The 22,453-nt window shown below is 36.3% G+C and overlaps 3 protein-coding genes across 10 annotated transcripts; 2 read left to right on the top strand and 1 right to left on the bottom strand.

Annotated features, from left to right (window-relative positions):
* Positions 1-1,528: 1,528 nt before the first annotated feature.
* On the bottom strand, positions 1,529-6,768 carry LOC107711647 (cell division cycle-associated protein 4-like). Of its 3 annotated transcripts, none has more exons than XM_016516657.1 (4): positions 6,131-6,768; positions 4,772-4,796; positions 4,208-4,294; positions 1,529-3,492 (listed from the first exon to the last, which is right to left on the bottom strand). In XM_016516657.1, exon 4 carries the CDS (start codon positions 3,483-3,485, stop codon positions 2,619-2,621), a length of 867 nt encoding a protein of 288 aa, XP_016372143.1. In that variant the 5' UTR covers positions 3,486-3,492; positions 4,208-4,294; positions 4,772-4,796; positions 6,131-6,768; the 3' UTR covers positions 1,529-2,618. The 3 variants fall into 3 exon arrangements, with proteins under 3 accessions (XP_016372143.1, XP_016372142.1, XP_016372144.1); XM_016516656.1 differs by having other exon boundaries at positions 6,510-6,768; XM_016516658.1 differs by lacking the exons at positions 4,208-4,294; positions 4,772-4,796 and having other exon boundaries at positions 6,510-6,768.
* Positions 6,769-8,131: 1,363 nt separating this feature from the next.
* Positions 8,132-15,926, top strand: LOC107711646 (E3 ubiquitin/ISG15 ligase TRIM25-like). 6 transcript variants are annotated; one of them, XM_016516652.1, is made up of 16 exons: positions 8,136-8,277; positions 8,452-9,115; positions 10,203-10,298; positions 10,436-10,669; positions 10,794-10,953; positions 11,045-11,176; positions 11,409-11,477; positions 11,591-11,719; positions 11,818-11,919; positions 12,297-12,416; positions 12,569-12,664; positions 13,208-13,318; positions 13,491-13,586; positions 13,691-13,795; positions 15,014-15,103; positions 15,198-15,926. In XM_016516652.1, exons 2-16 carry the CDS (start codon positions 8,537-8,539, stop codon positions 15,221-15,223), a joined length of 2,145 nt encoding a protein of 714 aa, XP_016372138.1. In that variant the 5' UTR covers positions 8,136-8,277; positions 8,452-8,536; the 3' UTR covers positions 15,224-15,926. The 6 variants fall into 6 exon arrangements, with proteins under 6 accessions (XP_016372141.1, XP_016372138.1, XP_016372136.1 ...); XM_016516650.1 differs by having other exon boundaries at positions 8,138-8,277; positions 11,382-11,477; XM_016516653.1 differs by lacking the exon at positions 13,208-13,318 and having other exon boundaries at positions 8,140-8,277; positions 11,382-11,477.
* Positions 15,927-16,415: 489 nt separating this feature from the next.
* Positions 16,416-20,877, top strand: ftr79 (finTRIM family, member 79). Its single transcript, XM_016516621.1, has 12 exons — positions 16,416-16,994; positions 17,110-17,205; positions 17,321-17,554; positions 17,950-18,109; positions 18,192-18,326; positions 18,428-18,529; positions 18,763-18,882; positions 19,000-19,095; positions 19,543-19,659; positions 19,798-19,893; positions 20,500-20,607; positions 20,792-20,877. The coding sequence occupies exons 1-12, from the start codon at positions 16,416-16,418 to the stop codon at positions 20,875-20,877; spliced, it is 1,929 nt and encodes a 642-aa protein (XP_016372107.1).
* Positions 20,878-22,453: the final 1,576 nt, after the last annotated feature.

Raw genomic sequence — 22,453 nt, 5'->3', positions numbered from 1 at the left:
GCACAAACTCAATTGTAAATGGCACGTTTGTGGCTTTCCATTTGCTTTTTGTCTATTTCATGTCTATTTTAAGAAAACGTGCATCTGAATACTACAGATGTTAAGAGTTATATTTACTGTAGAATTTCTCTAAATTATGCTTTGCAAAGCTGATTTTTAGTCGAGTCTGATACAGTAGGTAATAAAACCTCCTCACAACTATGTAGGTTGGATAATACAACATTTTCTGACATATAATCTAATAATATCCGCGCGCAAGCGGAGGGATTTAAACATTGACGTTCATTTGAGTCACATCTGCTGACGTCACTTGCGTGAGAATTCGCTCCGTTGAGAATAAAACCTTGACGTTGATTTTAGGAATGGAGGTCCTACTGTACGTTTGCTCTCTGGTAACATTTTAGGTTTTGTGCCTATTAATATATACGTTTTATGTTTCCCTGGTATTATTAATAATTAATATGTTTTCTGGCTGTATCAATTCTTCATTACATGGAAACAATCCAACATGATATCTTCAAACCAGTTTAGAAAAATAAGTCGACATCAAAAACATGTCTTTACTTTATACCCAACTCAGTTACTGGGTTATCTTGCCCCTTCAAATGTCACACTTTATTCAAACAAATATTCTCAATGCTCATTTATAGGCACTGTTCTGACAGCTGAACTCCTTAATAGTTGACTGCAGGAGAAACACACACACACACACACACACACGCGCACAAGCACACATGCCTGGTCAGCTATCCTTGTGGGGACTCTCCATAGGCTTAATGGTTTTTCTACTATACAGACAGTATATTCTATTGCCCTACACCAACCCTACACCTAAACCTACCCCTCACAGGAAACTTTCTGCATTTTTAGATTTTCAAAAAACTTAATTCTGTATGATTTATAAGCTTTTGTACCCGTGGGGACCACAATTTAGGTCCCCACCGTGACACAAGTCCCCATGAGTCTGTGTATTCAGGTTTAAGTCCCCACCAGGATATATAAACCTGTACACACTCACAGTCTAGTTGACTATCCTTGTGGGGACTCCCCATAAGTGTAATTATTTTTTTACTGTACAAACTATTTTCTATTGCCCTACACCTACCCCTCACAGAAAACTTTGTGCATTTTTACAATCTCAAAAAAAACTGTATGATTTATAAGCTTCTGTACCCATGTACAGTGACAAGTCCCCATGAGTTGGTGTGTATTCAGGTTTAAGTCCCCACCAGTATAGAAAAACATGTACACACACACACTTGTTTTCATAAGTTGTACCTTTTATTAAAAAACGTTAAAAAGCTACAATGCTCATATAAAAGGTTTATACTCTATACTAGTTTAAGATCATACAATAAACAACATCCTCTTAGAATTTAAGTGTGAGACAATGTAGAAGAAAACAATTATCAAAGTGTAATAACCTATAATTTGCACAAACATAGTTTATGCAAAAATGTAGATAAAACCAAATAATATACATGTAACAACTGGGGGAAAATGTTGAGCAAAATAAAACCGTCTCTTGTTGACTGCTTCTTCAAAAAAAGAATACTGTACTAAATGCATTTTAAACACTTCATGCGTATAAAGTGTGTTATGACACTCAATGCATAGAACTAGACAAATGCCTTCTCATTATGAGGGGTCTAGAGGACTAATAGACAGATATACTTGAGCCATTCACCAATATTAAAACAGTTAACTTATTTAAAACCAATACTTTAACCAATAACTGATGCAAAACAACTTACAAAACACTAATTCTGTGACCAATTTACAATGAGCAAAAGGCATTTGTGAATCAGGCCTATTAAGTCCTCTAGAGTTAAAAGCCACCCTGAGTTTGACCACAGCCAACACTCACCGTTTGCAGTAAATAAATTAAATAAATTAAGTCACAATATAAAATGAGTTGGCCCCATTACACTTCATTTGTTGACAAGACAAAATATAAGAACTTTGATGCCTAACGGCAAACAAAATCTACGGCTGAGCTGATTGACCGACAACTGCAATCAAACCTTGAGGAAAAAAAAAATACTTTGTGCAAATGAGCACATAAATGTAAAACATGCGTCACTGTATGTATACTTGGTGCCTTTTGTATATTGTAGTACTGAATTAAGCTCCTTCAGTTTATGGATTTTGATTAACAGAAAACTTGATTTGTTGCACATAAGAATCTAAACTCTTCGGTTAAAATCAATTTGTAGAACATGTACATAATGTACAGTAACATATTACAAGAAGAATCTATTGTAAAAATATATATTTATATACACATCTAGACAATCTTTTTTTTCTCCTTATGAAAATATCCCAAGCTTTACAACTTTTGTATACATCTTGTTCTGCTCTCCATAGTGTCATGATTATAACAAATAAATTAAATAAAAAACAGCATGTCTGGACAGACAAATACAGAAAAAAATCATTAAAACATACAAAGGGTATGCAAATAAGATGACTATGGTCAGCTCATAAAATCAAGGCCATCCTTCAAAAGACATCAACTCTTTTCCCTGAAAGGACTCCAGACTTTACTTGCTTTCCATAAGGAACAGAAAAGCTAGTAAAATTAAGACAAGCGTGTAAGTCTCTGAATAAGGTCGAACCTAAGAACCCACAATGATTTCCATGATGTGATCCAGTTCATTGAGATCAGAACGACAGTTTGGGGTGGACACTATTGAAGGGGAACTGTGTGAAGGTGCCAAGCTGTCAAGGAGGTCATAAGGGCCCATCTTGGGTGCGCTCTGCATGCCGGTCAGCATGGTGTCCAGATCATAGTAGGAGGTGTCCACATCTGAGAACAGCTCCTCAAGAGCAGAGTCTGGACCCGGGGAACCGTTTTTTATTTCAAATGTACCAAAAACTTGCCCAATGGTCTTTGGACTCTCTGTGGAAGCCCCGTCCTCGGTGTCTATCTCCTCATCTTCTCCTGAACCAAGTCTAGAGTCTTCAAGGGCCTCTTCATCCCTCTCTACACCACTGAGCTCACTCTTCTCCCAGCACTGGCCCATACGCCCTGCCAGGCACACATTAGAGACAGTATCGCTAACTGAAACGGAGCACAGAGTCTCATCAGCTACCACCTCCTCTTCACGGCAACCTTCGTAGCTGATGACAGAGAAGAGCTTAGGTTCTGCATCCTGCTCTCGTGACCTGCAAAGGACCTCAGTGGCCACCAAGCGCTCAGAGGGACTTTGGCCTGCACTGCAGAACGCTTCAGTGACCATATGCCAGCTGCCATCATGGGTCATCTCCTCCTGAATCTGCCTAACCGTGTTAGCAATGAGAACCGAGCGGCAGAGGTTGGGCTCCACCAGCATGTGGCATAACTGCAGCTTAATGAGGGACATGTCCAGCAGTGACTGCCGTTGCAAGCTGTATGAAGATGCCACCCTGGCACCTAGCAGGCTTTCGTCGGATATCTCTTCACCACCATCGGAAAACTTACGCTTGGTGCCCTTGGAGAACATGTTTAGCCTACAGAAAAGAAAAAGGGATAGCAATGGTCAGTTCACATTCATCCAGTTCTGTTCAAAGTCAATTCTGATCCTGTGTCTTAGATCTGTAAAAATTTCCCTTACATTTATTAAAAATGATAATTATTGCAATATCTGAACTAGAATATAAAACCAATAGAAATGTCAATGACAAAGAATAAATTCAAGGAAAGTCATTCTATGAAAATACAATTGAGTGCAATTATCTTAACAAAAAAAGAAAACATACAAACAAATAATTCAGAGTTAAATTATTCTTTTAGAACATTTAAATTGTATCAAAATGTCTGTGACATAAATATGTATGTGCGTATGAATATATTGTTTAAATACAATGGATAATTAACTATGATGATTACTGTAACATTTTAAATACTATAATGGACCTTGGCAAGAGTCTAATATGGACTATGAAAAATGCTTTAGTGTAACTGAAAATTATTTTAGCAGGAACAATAAACTCCTACGCTTTAGAACGTCAGAATATTTTTGAGGCTAAAGATCACATCTTACATTCACGATCAATCCACAACCATTGGATTTTTTAATGTCTTTGCACATGATGGGAATTTGAAGATTATTAAAGTAATCTACATTAAATCACACTATATCAAATGACTCATTTAACTAATAAAATGTTGGAATTGTGCTTCAAGCCTTTGAATATGAATAAAAGTGGAGGTGAAAGTAGATACCCCAAACAGAAAGTCTAATGTGGAGAGCCACAGTACTGAGACGAGGACTCCCTGTCTCCGTGGCCAGCCAACCAGGGTTACGGGAGCCTAAAAGTAACAAACATGCATCCAGTATAGGAAAAACACATGACACCAACCAGCATGACAAAGCACATTATCTGTCATCACACTAGCTCTTGACTGACTGAGTGTTTGTGAGCGTGTATGTGACTGTGTGTGTATGTATGTTGGAAGGAGTAGGGAGGGGGCACAGGGACCTCTGATCAGCTACAAATACTGGTGGGTAGGTGAAAGGTGGGAAAGACAGAAGACGATAGCTAAACAATGGTAATGAGTTACATTTTACACATCAAAATCTATGCAAAACAAGCAAACCAACAAATCCATTGAGTGCAAGCACACAAAAAACCACCACATGTATTGCAAAGTCATTTCATGTTAAGAGGGATGACTTAACATAATGGAGATGATTTGCTTGACAGTTAACCAAGATCACAAACAAGAACTTTAAACCCATAACCACACTGTTAACCAGTTATATTAAGGGCATGGTTGTGTGCCTACCTGAAGCATGGGTGACATCCCAGCACTGTTGAAAAAGAGACCAGAGTGCAAGCTGACACACATCTGTTGCAACCAAAACTACAACCAACATTTCTAACACCAGCACTGCATTCAGTTAATAATAGAAATAGAGTGCCACAGGAATGAGTCCTAAAACACGGAAACGAGTTCGGATTTTTGAACTTCGGGTTCCATCGTCCCGAAATCAGTGCGTTTTTTTATTAAATACCTGAAATAAAGTCTGTGGTTTACACAAGCTCAAGATATTTCACGTTTTATTCTGCAACATAAAATCCCACTCATGATTTTTTGAGCTTTTGTGCATCTTGAAAAAGCTCTAAAGCAGGGGTCACCAAACTTGGTCCTGCAGAGTTTAGCGCCAACCCTAATCAAACACACCTGAACCAGCTAATCAAGGTCTTACTAGGTACACTAGAAACTTCCAGGCAGGTGTGTTGAGGCAAGTTGGAGCTGAACTTTGCAGAACACCGGCCCTCCAAGACCGAGTTTGACAACCACTGCTCTAAATGGAACTTCAGAGTCTGCCGGGGACATTAAATGCCATTCAAGCAAATATCTACTCACAAGTCTACTTTTACAGCCTTGTTGTTATACTTGTGCTCTTGCAAAATATTCTAACTCAAACTTTCCAATTTGTTGCCTTTAAAGATTAAAAGATTTGGCGGAAACTCAGTGGTGGTGACAGTGAAGTCATGCAACTGTGGTGTAGTTTGTTTATATCGTTTTTTTTAATTCGTCCAGTTGCATTTAGGCATCAAATTTATAAAAGTTGTGTTAACTTGTGATTATTATGATGAGCGAAACATGCGAGAATCATAAGTGAGAATCATAAGCTTGTTCACAGAGATTATTTTTTGCAATGATCTAAACGTCAGAGGGAAAATCCTATTGGCTTTTTGTCAAGGGAACCAATATGATGCTAACTTCTAGGTTGGCCTACAAAAATATGTTATTCCTGCAGCACTCTATATCGAGAAAGATTTTCAGGAGATCTCCATGTGCCCTCAAGTATAACAGTTAAGAATTTGAGGAAACTGGAATTCTACATTGCAAGTTGTGACAAAACTAATCAAAAGAAATTAATAATAATAAAAACAAATCAGTAAAAAAATCTTCAAGTAGCTGGAGTCTAAACTAAAACGAAATGTATCATTCAGGCTCCACCCAGACAGACTCACTTCCCCTCCCCCACCGCACTGACGTGGTCACTGGTCAAAAAGTGCACTACTGGGTAAGTAACAAAATAAATAAAAACCAGTGAAATACACACCCAGACTCTTAATACGAAGGTTCGGTGGACAATAATCCTCTAGATAAATATAAAAAAAGGTTACTCACAGACTCCCTGACATGCGAGACGGGGAAACAAAGGTATAAACCCCTGCCGAGACGACAAAGATGGAAGCCATTTTGATTTTTCAAACGGGTCCGCTGGCTAGTCAACTTCGCCTTGTTTACGGGCAACCTAAACAGCGTCTTCAACTTTTCCAAACGCTTACCGTGTCGACAAAATGCACTTGAGAGTGAAACATATTTTGGATACACACATGACATGTAAAGGCAAATAACAGGGGCGGCTAAACATGGACCACACGGTCACTTCCGCAAACATGCCGCTTTTCGAAATAGACCGCGCGTTTAACCATCGCGGATCGAGATTATATTAAGCGGTGCGACTACATAATATATTGTATTTAAATCGCACGCTTAGACTTACCTCGTGTTGTTCGTGTTCTTTGATGGCGAGCGTCATAAGCGTTTGTAGGCCGGGTTTAATACTGAAGCTGCAGCCCGTTCGGCCTCTCCAGCACAGATTGCAGTGAGCATACGGTAAGCAGCGAGAGGCAGCCAGCTGCAGCAGTGAAAGGGCCGATGGGGGCGGACTCTTGCATCTTGATCGACAGCAGGCCATCGCAGGAGCGGGGAGCCCCGAACAAAAGCGTCTGTGATTCTACCCTGGGCCCCAACTTCAACAATGCACATCTTGTTTTGAGGCATCTTAAAAATCAAATGGACATGCAAGAATGTATGATTTCACAAAGTACACACAGAGTTATTTATTGGTCTAATTTCTCAGCCATCCCCACAGGCCAAATAAGAGTTTACTAGATAACATTCAGAAAATCATTTACATTTGAAAGATTTACATGTTATTCAAAGTTAGTTATATTGAAGGCAATGTCAGATATGAACTTTGTTATTAAATAGCAATATTTGATTTTCTGGGGCATTTGTATTTTTATAACCGTTTTCTTTTTATGTAATGTATGTAACAAATATAAGCACAGTATGTTAATTTAATTTAATCTGTTAATTAAACCTTCAAATGGTTTCTGTATGTTGGGGTGTACAGACATTTGAGAAGCTGGAGGAGATACAAACGGTAAAACTGAAAATAATATATATATATATATATATTTAAGGAAAAACAAAATTGTAGGCCTATTTGATTCCTGTGATGGAAAATAGCTGGAAATTTTCTGAGGAATTTTTAATGCCACTTTCCTTTGTCATTTTGAACAATTTAGTTAATAAAATAAAATCAGATTTATTAATAATATAATAATATTCAGTTAATTTTGACCACACATTTCAGCACTCAGTTTTTCTAGTTTAGTTACCAGGAATTGGGAAAAACATCCCAGTTGTGACTTAAAAGAAAAGAAATGTCAAGTATTATATAGTACAACTATAATTTAATTAATTAGGCAGGAACATTGTATACTGTCTGCCTTCAACTTCGGCTGTCTGGCAGTAGTAAAAACAATAACACGATTAACAGTTTTCCATATTCTGAGGAATTGAGTTGTGACTTTCATTGCTTTAATACCGTGAGGTAGGTATCTGGTACTTCTGCCTTAAATCGGTTCAAGTCCTATCAATAGGACATTTCTTTCTTTTCACCAGTTTTGGGAATTTGCGTTTCTCTTCTGACTCTAAACTGTGGTGACGTCCCACTGGGCTCCATTTTGCCGACAACACACAATAGTAGCTACAGTCTACTCAAATCACTTCATTTTCTCACGTAGCCTACCTAGAAAACATTAAATCATGGTGTTAGAGAATTCTCCAGATCGATGCTAAGACTGAATGAGGTTGTCAACTTGTCAATAAATCTGTTATATACTCTTAAAGAGTAAGAATGGTTCATTGTCACATGAAACTGAATCAAGATTTATTATACTCTATTCAGTGTCTCCATCTAGTGGCTATACTAAAAGACACTACTGAAAAAAGACACAACAGTTCTTCGCGATTACTCAGTAGAATCTTAATTTATATTTTATACAGCACTGGGTGTTTTTTTCTTCTTCTTCCTTTTTATGTCTGCACTCATACCTATTACTTAATATTTTTTACGCGATTTAATTACGACGAACATGTACTTTGAACAAACATTTCAAGTCATAAAATGGATCAAAGGTCAAAGTTCCTCAAACGTTTCCTGCCACCTCACTAAGACGGACACAACGAATTGTTATCAGGTAAATACAAAAATAATCTTCAATTCTGTATTTAATCTGTATTTATGTGTTGTTTGTGTCTTTCAGAATGATTATTAGCCTATTAATATTATTTTTAATCATAGTGTTACACCAATTATTTACTTTCACTTTCACTCTCTTTTTAAATTACACAACGCATTCTTTTTTAACCAGAGAGGGTCTTTGATAAACACCCTTTTGTGGAACGACAACAGCAAAACAAATCTTCTGTAGTGTCTTAGCGCGTGTTGGTAGCATAATGGCAGAGGCTATACTTGGAGATCAGGACCAGTACAGCTGTTCAATATGTTTGGACTTGTTGAGGGATCCTGTGACAATTCCGTGTGGACATAGTTACTGCATGAGCTGTATAGGTGAGTGCTGGAATACAAATGATCTGAACGGGATCTATAGATGTCCACAGTGCAGACAGGCCTTCAATTCAAAGCCTCCACTCAACAGAAGTACAGTGCTTGCTGAAATAATGGAGAAACTGAGGAGCACAGAGCTGCAAGTGTCAGAGTCTGCTCAATGTCTTGCTGGACCTGGAGAGATTGCGTGTGATTTCTGTGCTGGAGAAATGATCAAAGCTGTCAAGTCTTGTCTGGAGTGTCGAGCCTCTTACTGTGAAACACATGTACAACCCCACTATAATGTTCCTGCCCTGAAGAAACACAAGCTGGTGAAAGCTGCAGTCATTCCAGTATGCCCCAAACACGACAAGCTCCTTGAGGTTTACTGTCGAACGGACCAGAAATGTGTCTGCATGCATTGCTTATTGGATGACCACAAGGGCCATGACACAGTGCCATCTACAATAGAGTGCAACGAGAAACAGGTGATGTCCATCATTTTTTTTTCTTTAATGACTTGTAAGGGCTGTCAATAGATTACATTTTTTTAAAATCATGATTAATCACACCCTTTTTGTGCGATTTAATCGCACTCTTATCAAGAAAATAAGCATAGGCAATTTGTTTAAAACGTTCATTTTGTCATCATTTGCTATATCCAGCAACCCATCAGATTGATTCACACAAAAATGTATTTTCTGAAAGCTTTTTCCAAAGTAAATTTAAGTATTTTTCAAAAAAAAAAAGGACACTTATTAACCAAATTATATAAGGAGGCCTAATTCATAAATTTATGCATACCAAAGCACACATGAAAAAAAAAAAAACATTACAGAAATTCACAGTGTATAGTAGGCTATGTGTACAGTGCAACAGCAAAGAGTTTGTTCACATTTTTAAAAAGTTAAGTTGCGATACCGAACAGGACCACATGGAGATGCCAAAAAATCTCTAAACCAACCCCCTTGACCTGACTTCATATACTTACTACAGCAGGCCTACACGGATCCATTCAGAATGACTAAACACAGCAACATACACATGACAAATCAAAACATTATCCTGAATGTGTGTGGAAACAATAACAATGTACTGAAATGTGTCTGTGCATAAATACTATGTGCATCCAGAGCGCACATTACACATATTGTTTGCACGTCAATATAACGGACTTGTGTCCGTGGTAACTATAGGCTACAACACCCGGTACCGGTCACCGCAATTGTCCTTGATTACAATCCTCATTCTGCAAAACTTTACTAGTGAGATGCTGGTTTGTTTTTTCCAGCCGAGAAGTTTGCATATATTTTGGGATATTTTGACATTCGGTTCAGTCTGTATTTTACACAGAGTGTGAAATGATGTAATTTTACGTACTTTAGAAATTTATTTGCATTTATTTATTTTAACACGTTAAGGATTTTGAATTAACCACATGCTTCATTCACATTATCAATTGCAGCGCATAACGCATAACTTTGACAGTCCTACTCGTATCATTACGTAAATACAAAATGCTATTGACAAATGTTTTCAGTAAGATTCAACAGACTGGTACTGATTTGCCCTTAGATAAAACTCACAGACACTCAGACAAAAGTCAAGCAGACAATCCAGGCAAAAGAAAAAGAGCTGCAGAAGATGAACATAGACATCGCCTCCCATTCAGTAAGTTCTGATGTAAAACAAATAACTTTCACACTTTTACAGAACAACTCTGCATTTATCAGACACAAGGTTAATCACTGCCACGTTGGATCTTGTAATTGTAAACAACATTTTTGTTTTGCTTTGGTTCTCCTCAGGATTCTGCAAAGAAGGCAGTGGAAAACAGTAAGAAAGTCTTCAGTGAATTAGTCAAATTTATTGAAAAAAAAAGCAATGAGTTGATTGAAGAAATAAAAGCTGAAGAAAAAGCTGATCTGGATCAAGGCACAAAGCTACAAAAGAAGCTGCAGGAGGAAATTACTGAGCTGAAGAAGAGGGAAGGAGTTTTAGAAGATCTTCTACAGACAGATGACAATATCCAATTTCTTCATGTACAGGCACTATAAGCAATATGATTATATTAGAAGCCAGAATTATAAGAAAAAGGACTGTTCAAATATTTACAGTTCTTCTGAAATGTATATTACCTAGTCCTTGAATATTTTTCCCCCACAGAATTGTGAGTCCGTGTCCTCTGCATCTGGATCTGATGAGTTGCCGAGTTTCTCATTTCAGCCGTACTGCTCTTTTGAGGACATAAGAAAACTTATATGTGAGCTTGCTGGGAGACTGGAGACTACTTGCACGCAGGAAATAAGCAAAACAGTTAATAAAGGTAAAGTAACAAATAATTTCATTTAATGACTTCTTGTATCTAATTGTATTTGTGAGTGATGAAATGGTTTAATGTAGTCTCTTACTTTTAGTTTCAGATTTGTCAGCAAAAAGGCCTCCATTTGACATTGTAGTTGGAGACAGAGTCCGTGTGAAGCCGTCTGTTGTTGCTCCAACACACAAATGGGGATCGGTTACTCACTTTAGCATTGGTGTTGTTAAAAGTGAGAGCACTGACTGATATTGATTTGTATTTATATTAGGCATGACAATTCCTGTTATTTAGCACAATAAGTAAAATGATATGTATATATACACACACACATATATAAAACTTTAGATTCACTTAACATCTATAGTACCACAGAGTGAGAAAATGTGATAGTTACCATTACTGATTTTAAAAAAAAAATATAAATACTTCTGCAGAAATTCAGGATGATTTGTTGACTGTAGATTTCCCCGAACAAAGAAACTGGACTGGTGTAGTTTCAGAAATGGAGCATGTGACCAGTGCTGGTTCAGGTAATCTACCATATTCATCAAAAAAAAAAAAACTACAGAAATATGTAGAACATCTGACTTACAGAATATTGCACATTGCATCTGAGCAGTTTGTAATATTTTACTTGTTTCAGATTTGTCAACCAAAAACGATCCATTCAACATCAAGGTTGGAGACAAAGTCAGAGTGAAACCTTCAGTTACTACCCCAAAACATAACTGGGGTAGAAACATCACTCATAAGAGTGTGGGAGTGGTAAAAGGCAAGATCTGTATTTTTTCCCTCATATACTGTAAATAATTTATCAAGCAATTCTCACTAAAGAAAAGGTGTTACAATATGAACTTGTTCTCTGTTTAGACATTAAAAGTGATGACAGTGTGGTTGTTGACTTTCCTGGACATGCGAACTGGAAAGGAGTTCTCACTGAAATGGAGCAAGCAACTAATGATGATGAGATTGGTAAATAAATGTTTTAAGTAGCAGCTTCAGCAGAAACATTCTTAAAAATAAAGGTTCAGCATAAATGTTCTATGCCAAAGATGCCATAGAAGAACCATATTATCTTAGATTGAATAATATTTTAATGATATAAAGAACCTTCTGTGCAATGGAAAGATTCCATGAATGTTAATGGTTCTTCATGAAACCATCAATGCCTTTATTTTTAAGAGTGAATATGACTCCAAGCAATACATATCTAAAGAGTCTATTTTAGCAAAACAGTTGTCCATCTGTAGAATGAGGCACAGAGTATTTAAAACAAACCAAATTTGATCCATGAGAGAATAATCTATGAGAGTCTTCCATCAAACACTCAGACCTCCATGTGATTTCAGGACCTTCAAGTCTGGACTCCAATATTAAGATTGGAGACAAAGTTCGTGTGAAGCCGTCTGTTGTTACTCCAACACACAAATGGGGAGCAATCACTCACAAAAGCATTGGTGTTGTTAAAAGTAAGAGCACTGAGTTTCATAACTTACATTAGTCATACAAATGTCTGAAAATTATGAATGTTGAAAGAAATTATTATAGGCTCACTGAATGCCTGTTTGAGTGCGAAAAAGCAGCATATTTTACATGAATGGTTTGTTTTTTATGTTTGCAGAAATTCAGGGTGAGTCTTTGACTGTAGATTTCCCGGAGCAAAAAAACTGGACTGGTATTGTTTCAGAAATGGAGATTGTGGCCAGCACTGGTCCAGGTAATTGTTTGTATTTAAAAACATGTTCATTTAAATAATTGCAGACAATTTCTTAGCTGCAGCTTAAATGTTGTGTTGTGCACTTAGAAGTGAAAGTGCTTACTGTAATATTTTACTTGTTTCAAATTTGTCAATAATAAATGCTCCAGTTGACATCAAGTTTGGACATCAAGTCAGAGAGAAACCTCCCATTACCACCCCAAAACATAGCTGGGGTGCTTATGTCACACATAAGAATGTGGGTGTGGTAAAAGAGCAAGATCTGTGTTTTTTCCCCTCAGATAAATCATGTTATCAAGCAATCTGCACTCAAGTACAAGCCTTAAAATTTAGACATTAAATGTGATGACAGTCTGATTGTTGTCTTTCCTGAACATGCAAATTGGAAGGGAATTCTCTTTTAAATGGAGCTAGTAACCAGTGATGATGAGTTTGGTAATTACACAGAGTATTACAGTATTTCCATGACATTTAAGTAGCAGCTATTCAGCAGAAATCTCCTCTCAGACGATCGTGACGCTCCTTGCATTTCTGGATGTTCAGGTCTGGAGTCCGTTATTAAGATTGGAGACCAAGTTCGTGTGAAGCCATCTGTTGTTACGCCAACACACAAATGGGGAGCAGTCACTCACAAAAGCATTGGTGTTGTTAAAAGTGAGAGCACTGACTGACCGGCAATGATTTCGGCATGCATTCCTCATGCATTGTGCTTTTTACCAGAATAAATGAAATGATGATTAAAGATTTTTTGTAGGCTCACTGTGTGCCACAGAGTGAGAAAATAGGACGTTTGTTTATTTTTTATTTATGTTTTTTATTTCTGCAGATATTCAGGATGAGTCTTTGATTGTAGATTTTCCTGAGCATAAGAAATGGACTGGTTTAGTTTCCGAAATGGAGCTTGTGACCATTGGTGATTTAGGTAATCTTCCCATACTATTTTTTTTTTAATCTGTTTGTACTTGTAAGTGAAAATGTGCTTTGTATTATTTTCTTTTTTATATTTGTTAACAAAAAATGTTTCAGTTGACATCAAGGTTGGAGACAGAGTCAGAGTGAAATCTTCTATAACTACTCCAAAACACAACTGGGGTGGACATGTCACACACAAGAGTGTTGGTGTGGTAAAAGGCAAGATCTGTGTATTTTTCTCAAAGAACAAACTTGAATAAACTACTTTAATATATTTATCATATACACTGGCAGCCAAAAGTTTGGAATAATTAAGATTTTTTTAAAGAAGTCTTTTATGTTCACCAAGATGCATTTATTTAATGAAAAATACAGTAAATTCAGTAATATTGTGAAATATTTTTACAATTTAACCTCTTAAGACCCGAGAAAAGGTTTTTAGGAAAAAAATATTTTTTTTCATGTCTTTACATTGTTTAGAGTATAAAAAAAAAAAGTGAAATTATATTTCATTCATAAGTTATGCTATGTCCTCGGTAGAGGACATTGGGACTCAATTTTTTTTTTAAATAAAAAGACATGAATGAACATGCATAGGCAAAAACAATAGATTTTTAAATCACCAATACAATTTTAGTTTTCAGGAATTTTTTTTTTTTTACCAAATTTTGTATAAAGATGGTTCTCAACTATGCTATAACAGAATGATTTGATATACCATTTTTCTTTCTGCAAAATGTGTGTAAAATGGCCATAAACGGGTTTTCTCATTATATACAATGTATCTATAAACTAAATCTAATTTGCATATTAATGTGTTTTTGGGGCAACATGTAATGAAAAAAAAAGTGTAATAATGGGAGTAATATTTGACAAGATTTTCATAATATATCATATTTCATAGGAATATTGAAATATATTTTCTTTTCCTATTCATTTGTTGTGTCTCCCAAAATGCTAATAAACATGCGGACGTATGAAATCAACATCCTGTTTCATAACAGAAAGTCATATTTTGATTTGAAACCCCATAACATTTTCCTGAGATGTTGATTTATGACAGAGTTTAAAAATTAGACAGATTTAAATGATAATTACAAAATATTATCATATTTCCATAAGAGTGTCACTAAATTAATATCAGACATTTTTGAAGACCAAGGAGAGGGAGTGGTCATAGTGAAACACCCAAACATTTAGTATCTCTGAAAAGCCCTGAATGTGCTCTGTACAGGACATCCAGACTTAAAACTGTGGCATGTATAGTCTCAGAGAAATACACCAAAATATAATGTCCTCATATGAGGTCTCAGGAGGCTAAAATAACTGTTTTCTATTTGAATATATTTTATTGTACACAGTATATTTACATTTAGTATACATGGAGTTGCTCTTGGAAATGATGTATTTTAAGTGGCTGTCCTCTTATCTGGCTAGATATCAAATCTGAGGATGTGATCGTGGATTTTCAAAAACACAAAGGCTGGAAAGGTATTCTTTCCGAGATGGAGTTGGTAAACGACTCAGGTCAGTTACTTGAAGATGTGTTTTTTCCCCTGAATTAGTTTTTGTTTCCCACCAACATGCAACCAAAATCTTATACCTTTCTGTATGTCTACAGACACTGACATTTCAGGATCCCCCTAGATCGTGAAGATGTGACTGTGGACGTCTCTGCTCACCATTTGCTTTTGTGAATGAGTTTTCACTGAAACTTGCCAATGTCTTTATTTGTAAGTTTATAGTCATGTGAACATGAAAAATGTACACTTTTTGTATTTCAGTCTTACGGTTTTCATACTGGTGTCCTTCACAGCACAGGAGAGAGATATTATATTAGACAGAAGCTCACGTTAATGGTTCTTTTCATTCAAGTGTTTCAAATTCATTTGCATTTTTTTTGTCTTCAATTTGACTCATGTATGATTGCATCATAATTTATTAGCTACAGCATGGGTGCTGCAGTTAGAAAGAATCTTTCTACAGGTGTAGACTGATTTTTAACAACTGAAATCTGTTTTAGCTCTGGGAATGAGCACATACACTGAATTATGTCTGTTCAATCTCACTTTAATAATAAATCTAAAATAATTAATTATAATTTTAAAAATAATAAATTGAAAATGTCCTGTCAAAAATACAATCCAAACAAATGCACATTTTGGTGCTAAATTAGTCTTTTTTTCTTTTTTGTCTTTTGAGTGAATTAAATTAACTGCACTGATATTCAACCATTGTGGCTAAAGCTTATAGGCATGTGTATACATATTGGTCTACAAGTATCTGTGGCTCTTGTTTTGTATATTTCTTCCTAGCTGAGTTTGTGTCAATTAAAGAATCATGATGACGAGCTAATTATTTTTATTGAGGAATTAGTTGTGTTGACCATACATGCCGGGCCGAGTGTCCTGGTTTTCGGTAATCAAAATATGGTCACCCTACCATACAGTTCAGTTCGTATGCATTACTGATTTTCATGTTCGACAAAACTACATTACCCAACAGGCTTTGTGGCTGCACGACTAAAACGCTCCCGGTTTCTGTCAGGAAGACTTGACTAGATGTCGCCATCTAATGGTGATACCGAAAACCCCTAAAGATCAAAATTCAAAGATCTACGACCATAACTTAAAGCACACCAGTCTCTGTTATGAAAACAATTCAAAATACAAAACAATTATTTTTTATTATTTTTACCCTTCCCAACTCACAAAAGCATTTGTATCAATGTATTTGTGTATATTATGATGAATCATTCCTTGCTTTCACTTTCACTCTCACACTTATACCTTCACTTACATCCATGGTTCTTTGCTAACACAAGGAGGTTTTAGCAGACATGGCAGAGGCTATACTTGGAGATCAGGACCAGTACAGCTGCTCAATATGTTTGGACTTGTTGAGGGATCCTGTGACAATTCCGTGTGGACATAGTTACTGCATGAGCTGTATAGGTGAGTGCTGGAATACAAATGATCTGAACGGGATCTATAGATGTCCACAGTGCAGACAGGCCTTCAATTCAAAGCCTCCACTCAACAGAAGTACAGTGCTTGCTGAAATAATGGAGAAACTGAGGAGCACAGAGCTGCAAGTGTCAGAGTCTGCTCAATGTCTTGCTGGACCTGGAGAGATTGCGTGTGATTTCTGTGCTGGAGAAATGATCAAAGCTGTCAAGTCTTGTCTGGAGTGTCGAGCCTCTTACTGTGAAACACATGTACAACCCCACTATAATGTTCCTGCCCTGAAGAAACACAAGCTGGTGAAAGCTGCATTCATTCCAGTATGCCCCAAACACGACAAGCTTCTTGAGGTTTACTGTCGAACGGACCAGAAATGTGTCTGCATGCACTGCTTATTGGATGACCACAAGGGTCATGACACAGTGCCATCTACAATAGAGCGCAACGAGAAACAGGTGAAGATGTCCATCATTTTTTTTTCCTTTTATGACCCAACTTAACTTAATTACAAAATGCTATTGACAAATGTTTTCAGTAAGATTAAACAGACTGGTACTGATTTGCCCTTAGATAAAACTCACAGACACTCAGACAAAAGTCAAGCAGACAATCCAGGCAAAAGAAAAAGAGCTGCAGAAAATGAAAATGGACATCACCTCCCATTCAGTAAGTTCTGATGTAAAACAAATAACTTTCACACTTGGCAGTGATTAACACAAGGTTAATCACTGCCACGTTGGATCTTGTAATTGTAAACAACATTTTTGTTTTCCTTCGGTAGGATTCTGCAAAGAAGGCAGTGGAAAACAGTAAGAAAGTCTTCAGTGAATTAGTCAAATTTATTGAAAAAAAAAGCAATGAGGTGATTGAAAAGATAAAAGCTCAAGAAAAAGCTGATCTGGATCAAGGCACAGAGCTACAAAAGAAGCTGCAGGAGGAAATTACTGAGCTGAAGAAGAGGGAAGGAGTTTTAGAAGATCTTCTACAGACAGACGACAACATCCAATTTCTTCAGGTACACTTTGCTTTAAGCAAAAGTTTTAAGACTACTTATCAAGAGTTAGACATTATTACACACTCTCTTTTCGGTACTTGATTCTGATTGGTATATTCATCGGTCTGATATTTCCTGATATTGGCAATGCTGTATATCAGTCCGCTCTGAAACAGGTGTTACTTTAATGTCTGTCATATCACACCATGGACTCGCTCTCTCCTTTTTCACACAAACGCAACTGCCATATTTTGTCTCAGTTATCAATTGTAATGAAAATGACCTTGGAAGACTTCATTATTATTATTACTGTAATATTGTTACAGTTGCTGCTAAAATGTTCTACGTGTTGCACTTATTTAAGTGTTGTATATAACACAATAGAAAACGCTAAACTGGACTGAACCTTTCTGCAGAATTATGAGTCTGTGTCCTCTTCTTCTGGGTCTGATGGCTTCCCCAGTCACTCTTTCAAGTCTTGCTGCCCTTATCCGGATGTAAACAAACTTGTTTGTGAACTTAAAAAGCGGCTGGAGACTATTTTCATGCAGGAAATAAATGAAACTGTTCAAAAAGGTAAGAGTTACTAAGAGTTACTTTCACTGGTTGTATTTGATTGTACCTCTGAGTGATGAAATAGGCCTATATGTTTTACCAGTTTCAGATCTGGCCATAAAGAACAATCAAGTCTGCATTAAGGTTGGAGACAAAGTCAGAGTGAAACCTTCTATTAAAACCCCAAAATATGATTGGGGTAGCGCTGTCACACATAAGAGTGTGGGAGTGGTAAAAGGCAAGATATGTATTATTCTCATAAACACAAATGCTACATTATGCTGCAAAACATCACAAACGAGTATGTGCAGCACTCACATTTGCATGTTCTTCTTTCAGATATTAAAAGTGATAAGTGTTTGGTCATTGACTTTCCTGGATTTGCAAGCTGGAGAGGACTTCTTTCTGAAATTGAGCCAGTAACTGATGATGATGAGTGCGGTAAATATACAGAACAGAAATAGAATGTTTCCTCATCTAATTAGTAGCAACCCAGCAAAAATCATATGAGGTCTTGTTTGGATAAATATTTTTGCTACAGAAATGTGACATTTATATACTTGAGGATACTATACTCTTTTATCCCAGCTGTTTATCTACAGAGTGAGACATTTGAGACTGCCACAGCGGTAAATCATAAGAAATGAGATTCTGTTCTACTCTCTGCATTTCAGAATCTTCAGCTCTCAACTGCAATATTAAAATAGGAGACAAGGTCTGTGTGAAGCCATCTGTAGAAACCCCCAAATATCTATGGGGTTCAGTCAGCCACAAAAGCATTGGCAGTGTCATAAGTAAGGACATCATCTGGTGTCATTGATCTGACAGATTGAAACAATTATTGTTACAATCACTCATATTTTAGGCATAAAAAAATATTTTTAAGATAACAAAAGATTTCCTCTCTCTAGATGTGCAGGGTGAGACTGTGACAGTAGATTTCCCTGAGCAGGAAGGTTGGATTGATGAAGTTTCTGAAATGGAGCTTGTAGTCAGTGCTGATTTAGGTATTATAAACTGAATAATTAAATCAATAGTAAAATGTATGTATTTTTAGATGCCTGTATGTGTTTCACACTGTTATTTTGTTAAATAGCATTTTAATAATTCATCACCACTCAATGTGTGCCACTCCACACAGTTTACTCTGTTTTAAGTACATGGTCCAGGCATTGATTTAATAGAGATCATTTTTATAGTATATTTTTGCACAATATTGATGAATGACAATATCTTCAAGAGATGATCTGTGCAATATGGCCAATTGTTTTATTAAGAAAACCTGTGCCCTGATATTTACATATATGTGCAAATATATACTTTTTCTATTAAACACATTTTTTGTTACGTTTTATATTCATTTTCCACACTTGAATGTTTTAATCTAGATTTGCCTAATCTAGGTGTAATGTATTAGCCTAACTCTATGCTTAACTAGTAACACTACTTCTTAGGGTCCCCCAGTCATGCCTACTTCAAGATCGGAAACAGAGTCAGTGTGAAATCTTCAGTGAAAGATCCAAAACATGGATGGGGATCAGTCACTCACAACAGCATCGGTGTCATTAAAAGTAAATACACTCAGCATCTTTCACTGATTTTACTAATTCAGATTCATATATTGCGAGATACCTGAAAATGAAATTAAACACAATCATTTACACATCAAATGATTTTGGGGTTATTAATGACTTTCTGATCTTCGGCAGGAATTCAGGACGAGTCTTTGACTGTGGATTTCCCCGAGCAGACAGATTGGACTGGTGTCGCTTTAGAAATGGAACTCATAAACGAAGATGTTTCAGGTAATTTGATGGCTATTAGGACATTATTAAACAAAAACCTGTAAAAAAAAACAGTTGACTAGCATATTATTATATGTTTATTTTAGACAAAATTTGTTGGTTAAACATTAAATGTATCATTCCATATGTAATGCCATAGTTAAGGGTTAACTCATTATCAACCTGCTATGGTTAGCCAACTCTGTTTATTATCTCTATACAAGCTATTGCATTTATTCTAGTGCTATTTTAGTATCATAAATATACTATTATATTTTTTATTAATATTTCTAATTTGTTAGTTTTTTTCTGATTTGCATTTCATTTTAGTTAATGTTGTAGTAATTTTGTTGTTACTTATTTGTTTTTTGTGTTTTCTTTATATAGTTTTTATTATTTTGATTTTAGTTTTAGTTACTTTAGTAGTTCAGCTTACTGAGGAATGTTGCCTTGGCAATTATCTGAATTTTTTAAACTTTATTTCAGTTAATGTTTATTTTATTTCACAGAGCAAACGTTTTTTAATGGTTTTTAATTTTTGTTTTAATTTTTGTTTTACTGTAATAACCCTGACCCATTCCTCCATGACTTTTAAACTGACATTGCAAATATTCCTTTATAATTCAGAAGTGCTCAGTTTAAGGCCTGGAGCGAGGGTCCGTGTTAAACCCACCATCAGAACTCCAGAACATGGCTGGGGAAGTGTCACCAAGCACAGCACTGGAGTGGTCGTAGGCAAGTGTTATTAGCAAGTTAGAATGAGCTGAAGAACTACAGTATTTAAGTCACAGCTAGCATTTTCTATCAGTTTCATAAGAGTCAATGACATTTTCTTAGAATATAGACAATAGATAATCACCAAATACAGAAATGTCAAAGGATATCAGTTACAATGTCTTTCTTCCCAATGTCTTAACAGCTATAGATGGAACCAAAGTGACTGTGAACTTTCCTGAACAGTTTAGTTGGACTGGCATTGTCTCAGAGATGGAAGCTGTACCTTAATGATGATACACAGCATCCAGGAGCTGTTCACGACATGTACACTGCACAAGGGTTTAGAATATATATATGTTTAGGAGTAATGCGTTTGCTCTTAACACCAGGGTTTAATGCACAGATTAAAAATGCCCACTGAGACCCACTAGGATGACCTGACCCTTACAGTCTCAAAGAACCTATTTTAACTGTGAAACATAGTTATTACATAAACATAAACAAGATTGCATGAAAAAGGTATATTGACACCAGCATAATATATGCTAATATGTATGCTGATACAGCGCATCCCTTGAGAGTGTTTCTTATTTTCTTTATGTGATGTTATGACTCTGCTACTCTCACTCTCTGTCTTAGTCTGATTATTTAACACTAGAACTACCGGAATTCTATAACTACTAGAATGGCCATAGCGGTCATTCTGACCGTTATACTAGACTAATCTGAATGCCATTTTTGTCATATATTTACATTCGAAGCTTCTTTTGAGGTTTTACAATGAAGTTTTGAACGTTTTTGTCGTCGTAGTTTATGACATAATCACCCTAAAAATGCAATATTTTTTGTAATATTTAATTGTGTAAGAGCTACACATTAGATACTCATTCCAAATGATACTAGTAAGATTTTTTATTTTACTAGTAAGATTTTTAATTTAACTTTACAGTGGATACTTGATGCTAGTAGCTAATAGCTTGAAAATATATATTAGTACATTTTAAGGATTAAATGTTAAAATGGCTTACCTTATGCTGTATGTTGTTGAGGATGCCCTGCGTGTGTGTCTCCTGTTTCAAGTAAAGTTCTCTGGTGCAAGCCAGGCAATGGTGTGACTATGGCTGGCAAAAGCCTTAAATAAACACCCCTTTATTACAACCCATCTCATCATTGACTGGCAGAACGCTACAGTAGTCTACAGTATGGGAGAAAAACAAGAGTAAAATTCATGGTTACCTACACAATGTGTATTTAATAGGGATAAAACACGTCGTCAAATAAATTGAAAGGATTATTATTAACGCTTTCCATAGAAATCAATGTGCATTAAATAAACTATAAATTAATTTTTTTGCTAGTACTTAATTTAAATGTCTGAAACCTTTATGCGGTTGAAAACACTGAACAGTTATACAATATATGAAAAGCACTGAGCGCATCTTTCTCTGAAGGGCCCCCATGTAAAATTCTGCTTAGGGCCCCATAAAGACTTGGGACGGCCCTGCGGGACACACAAAATAACTGCTGAAAAATTTGCAGGACAGACGTTTTCCGAAGTGAAATAAAAAGCTCCCATCCATAAAAAAAAGTGTCTCACACAGCTCCGGGGGGTGAACAAAGGCCTCCTGTAACCATATTTATATAAATAAAAATAACCATATTTAAAACGTAATAATCAATTTAATCTAGCTTGTGCTCACTGTTGTAAAGGGAAGCAGTTCCGGGTGGATGATGTATGAGGTCGGCTTTGCACATGTGCCGCTCAGAAGTGACGAACGTGGAAGCGCAGGGGAGAGATCAAAACAAAACAACGGTCACTTATTCGAAGTACAAAACGAGGATTTGTAAAGAAGAATGTCGGAGG

The sequence above is a fragment of the Sinocyclocheilus rhinocerous genome, unplaced genomic scaffold (assembly GCF_001515625.1).
Source record: "Sinocyclocheilus rhinocerous isolate Xijiao unplaced genomic scaffold, SAMN03320098_v1.1 scaffold1169, whole genome shotgun sequence".
In the NCBI taxonomy this organism is placed as follows: domain Eukaryota; kingdom Metazoa; phylum Chordata; class Actinopteri; order Cypriniformes; family Cyprinidae; genus Sinocyclocheilus; species Sinocyclocheilus rhinocerous.
This window is presented reverse-complemented; position numbering and strand designations above follow the sequence as displayed.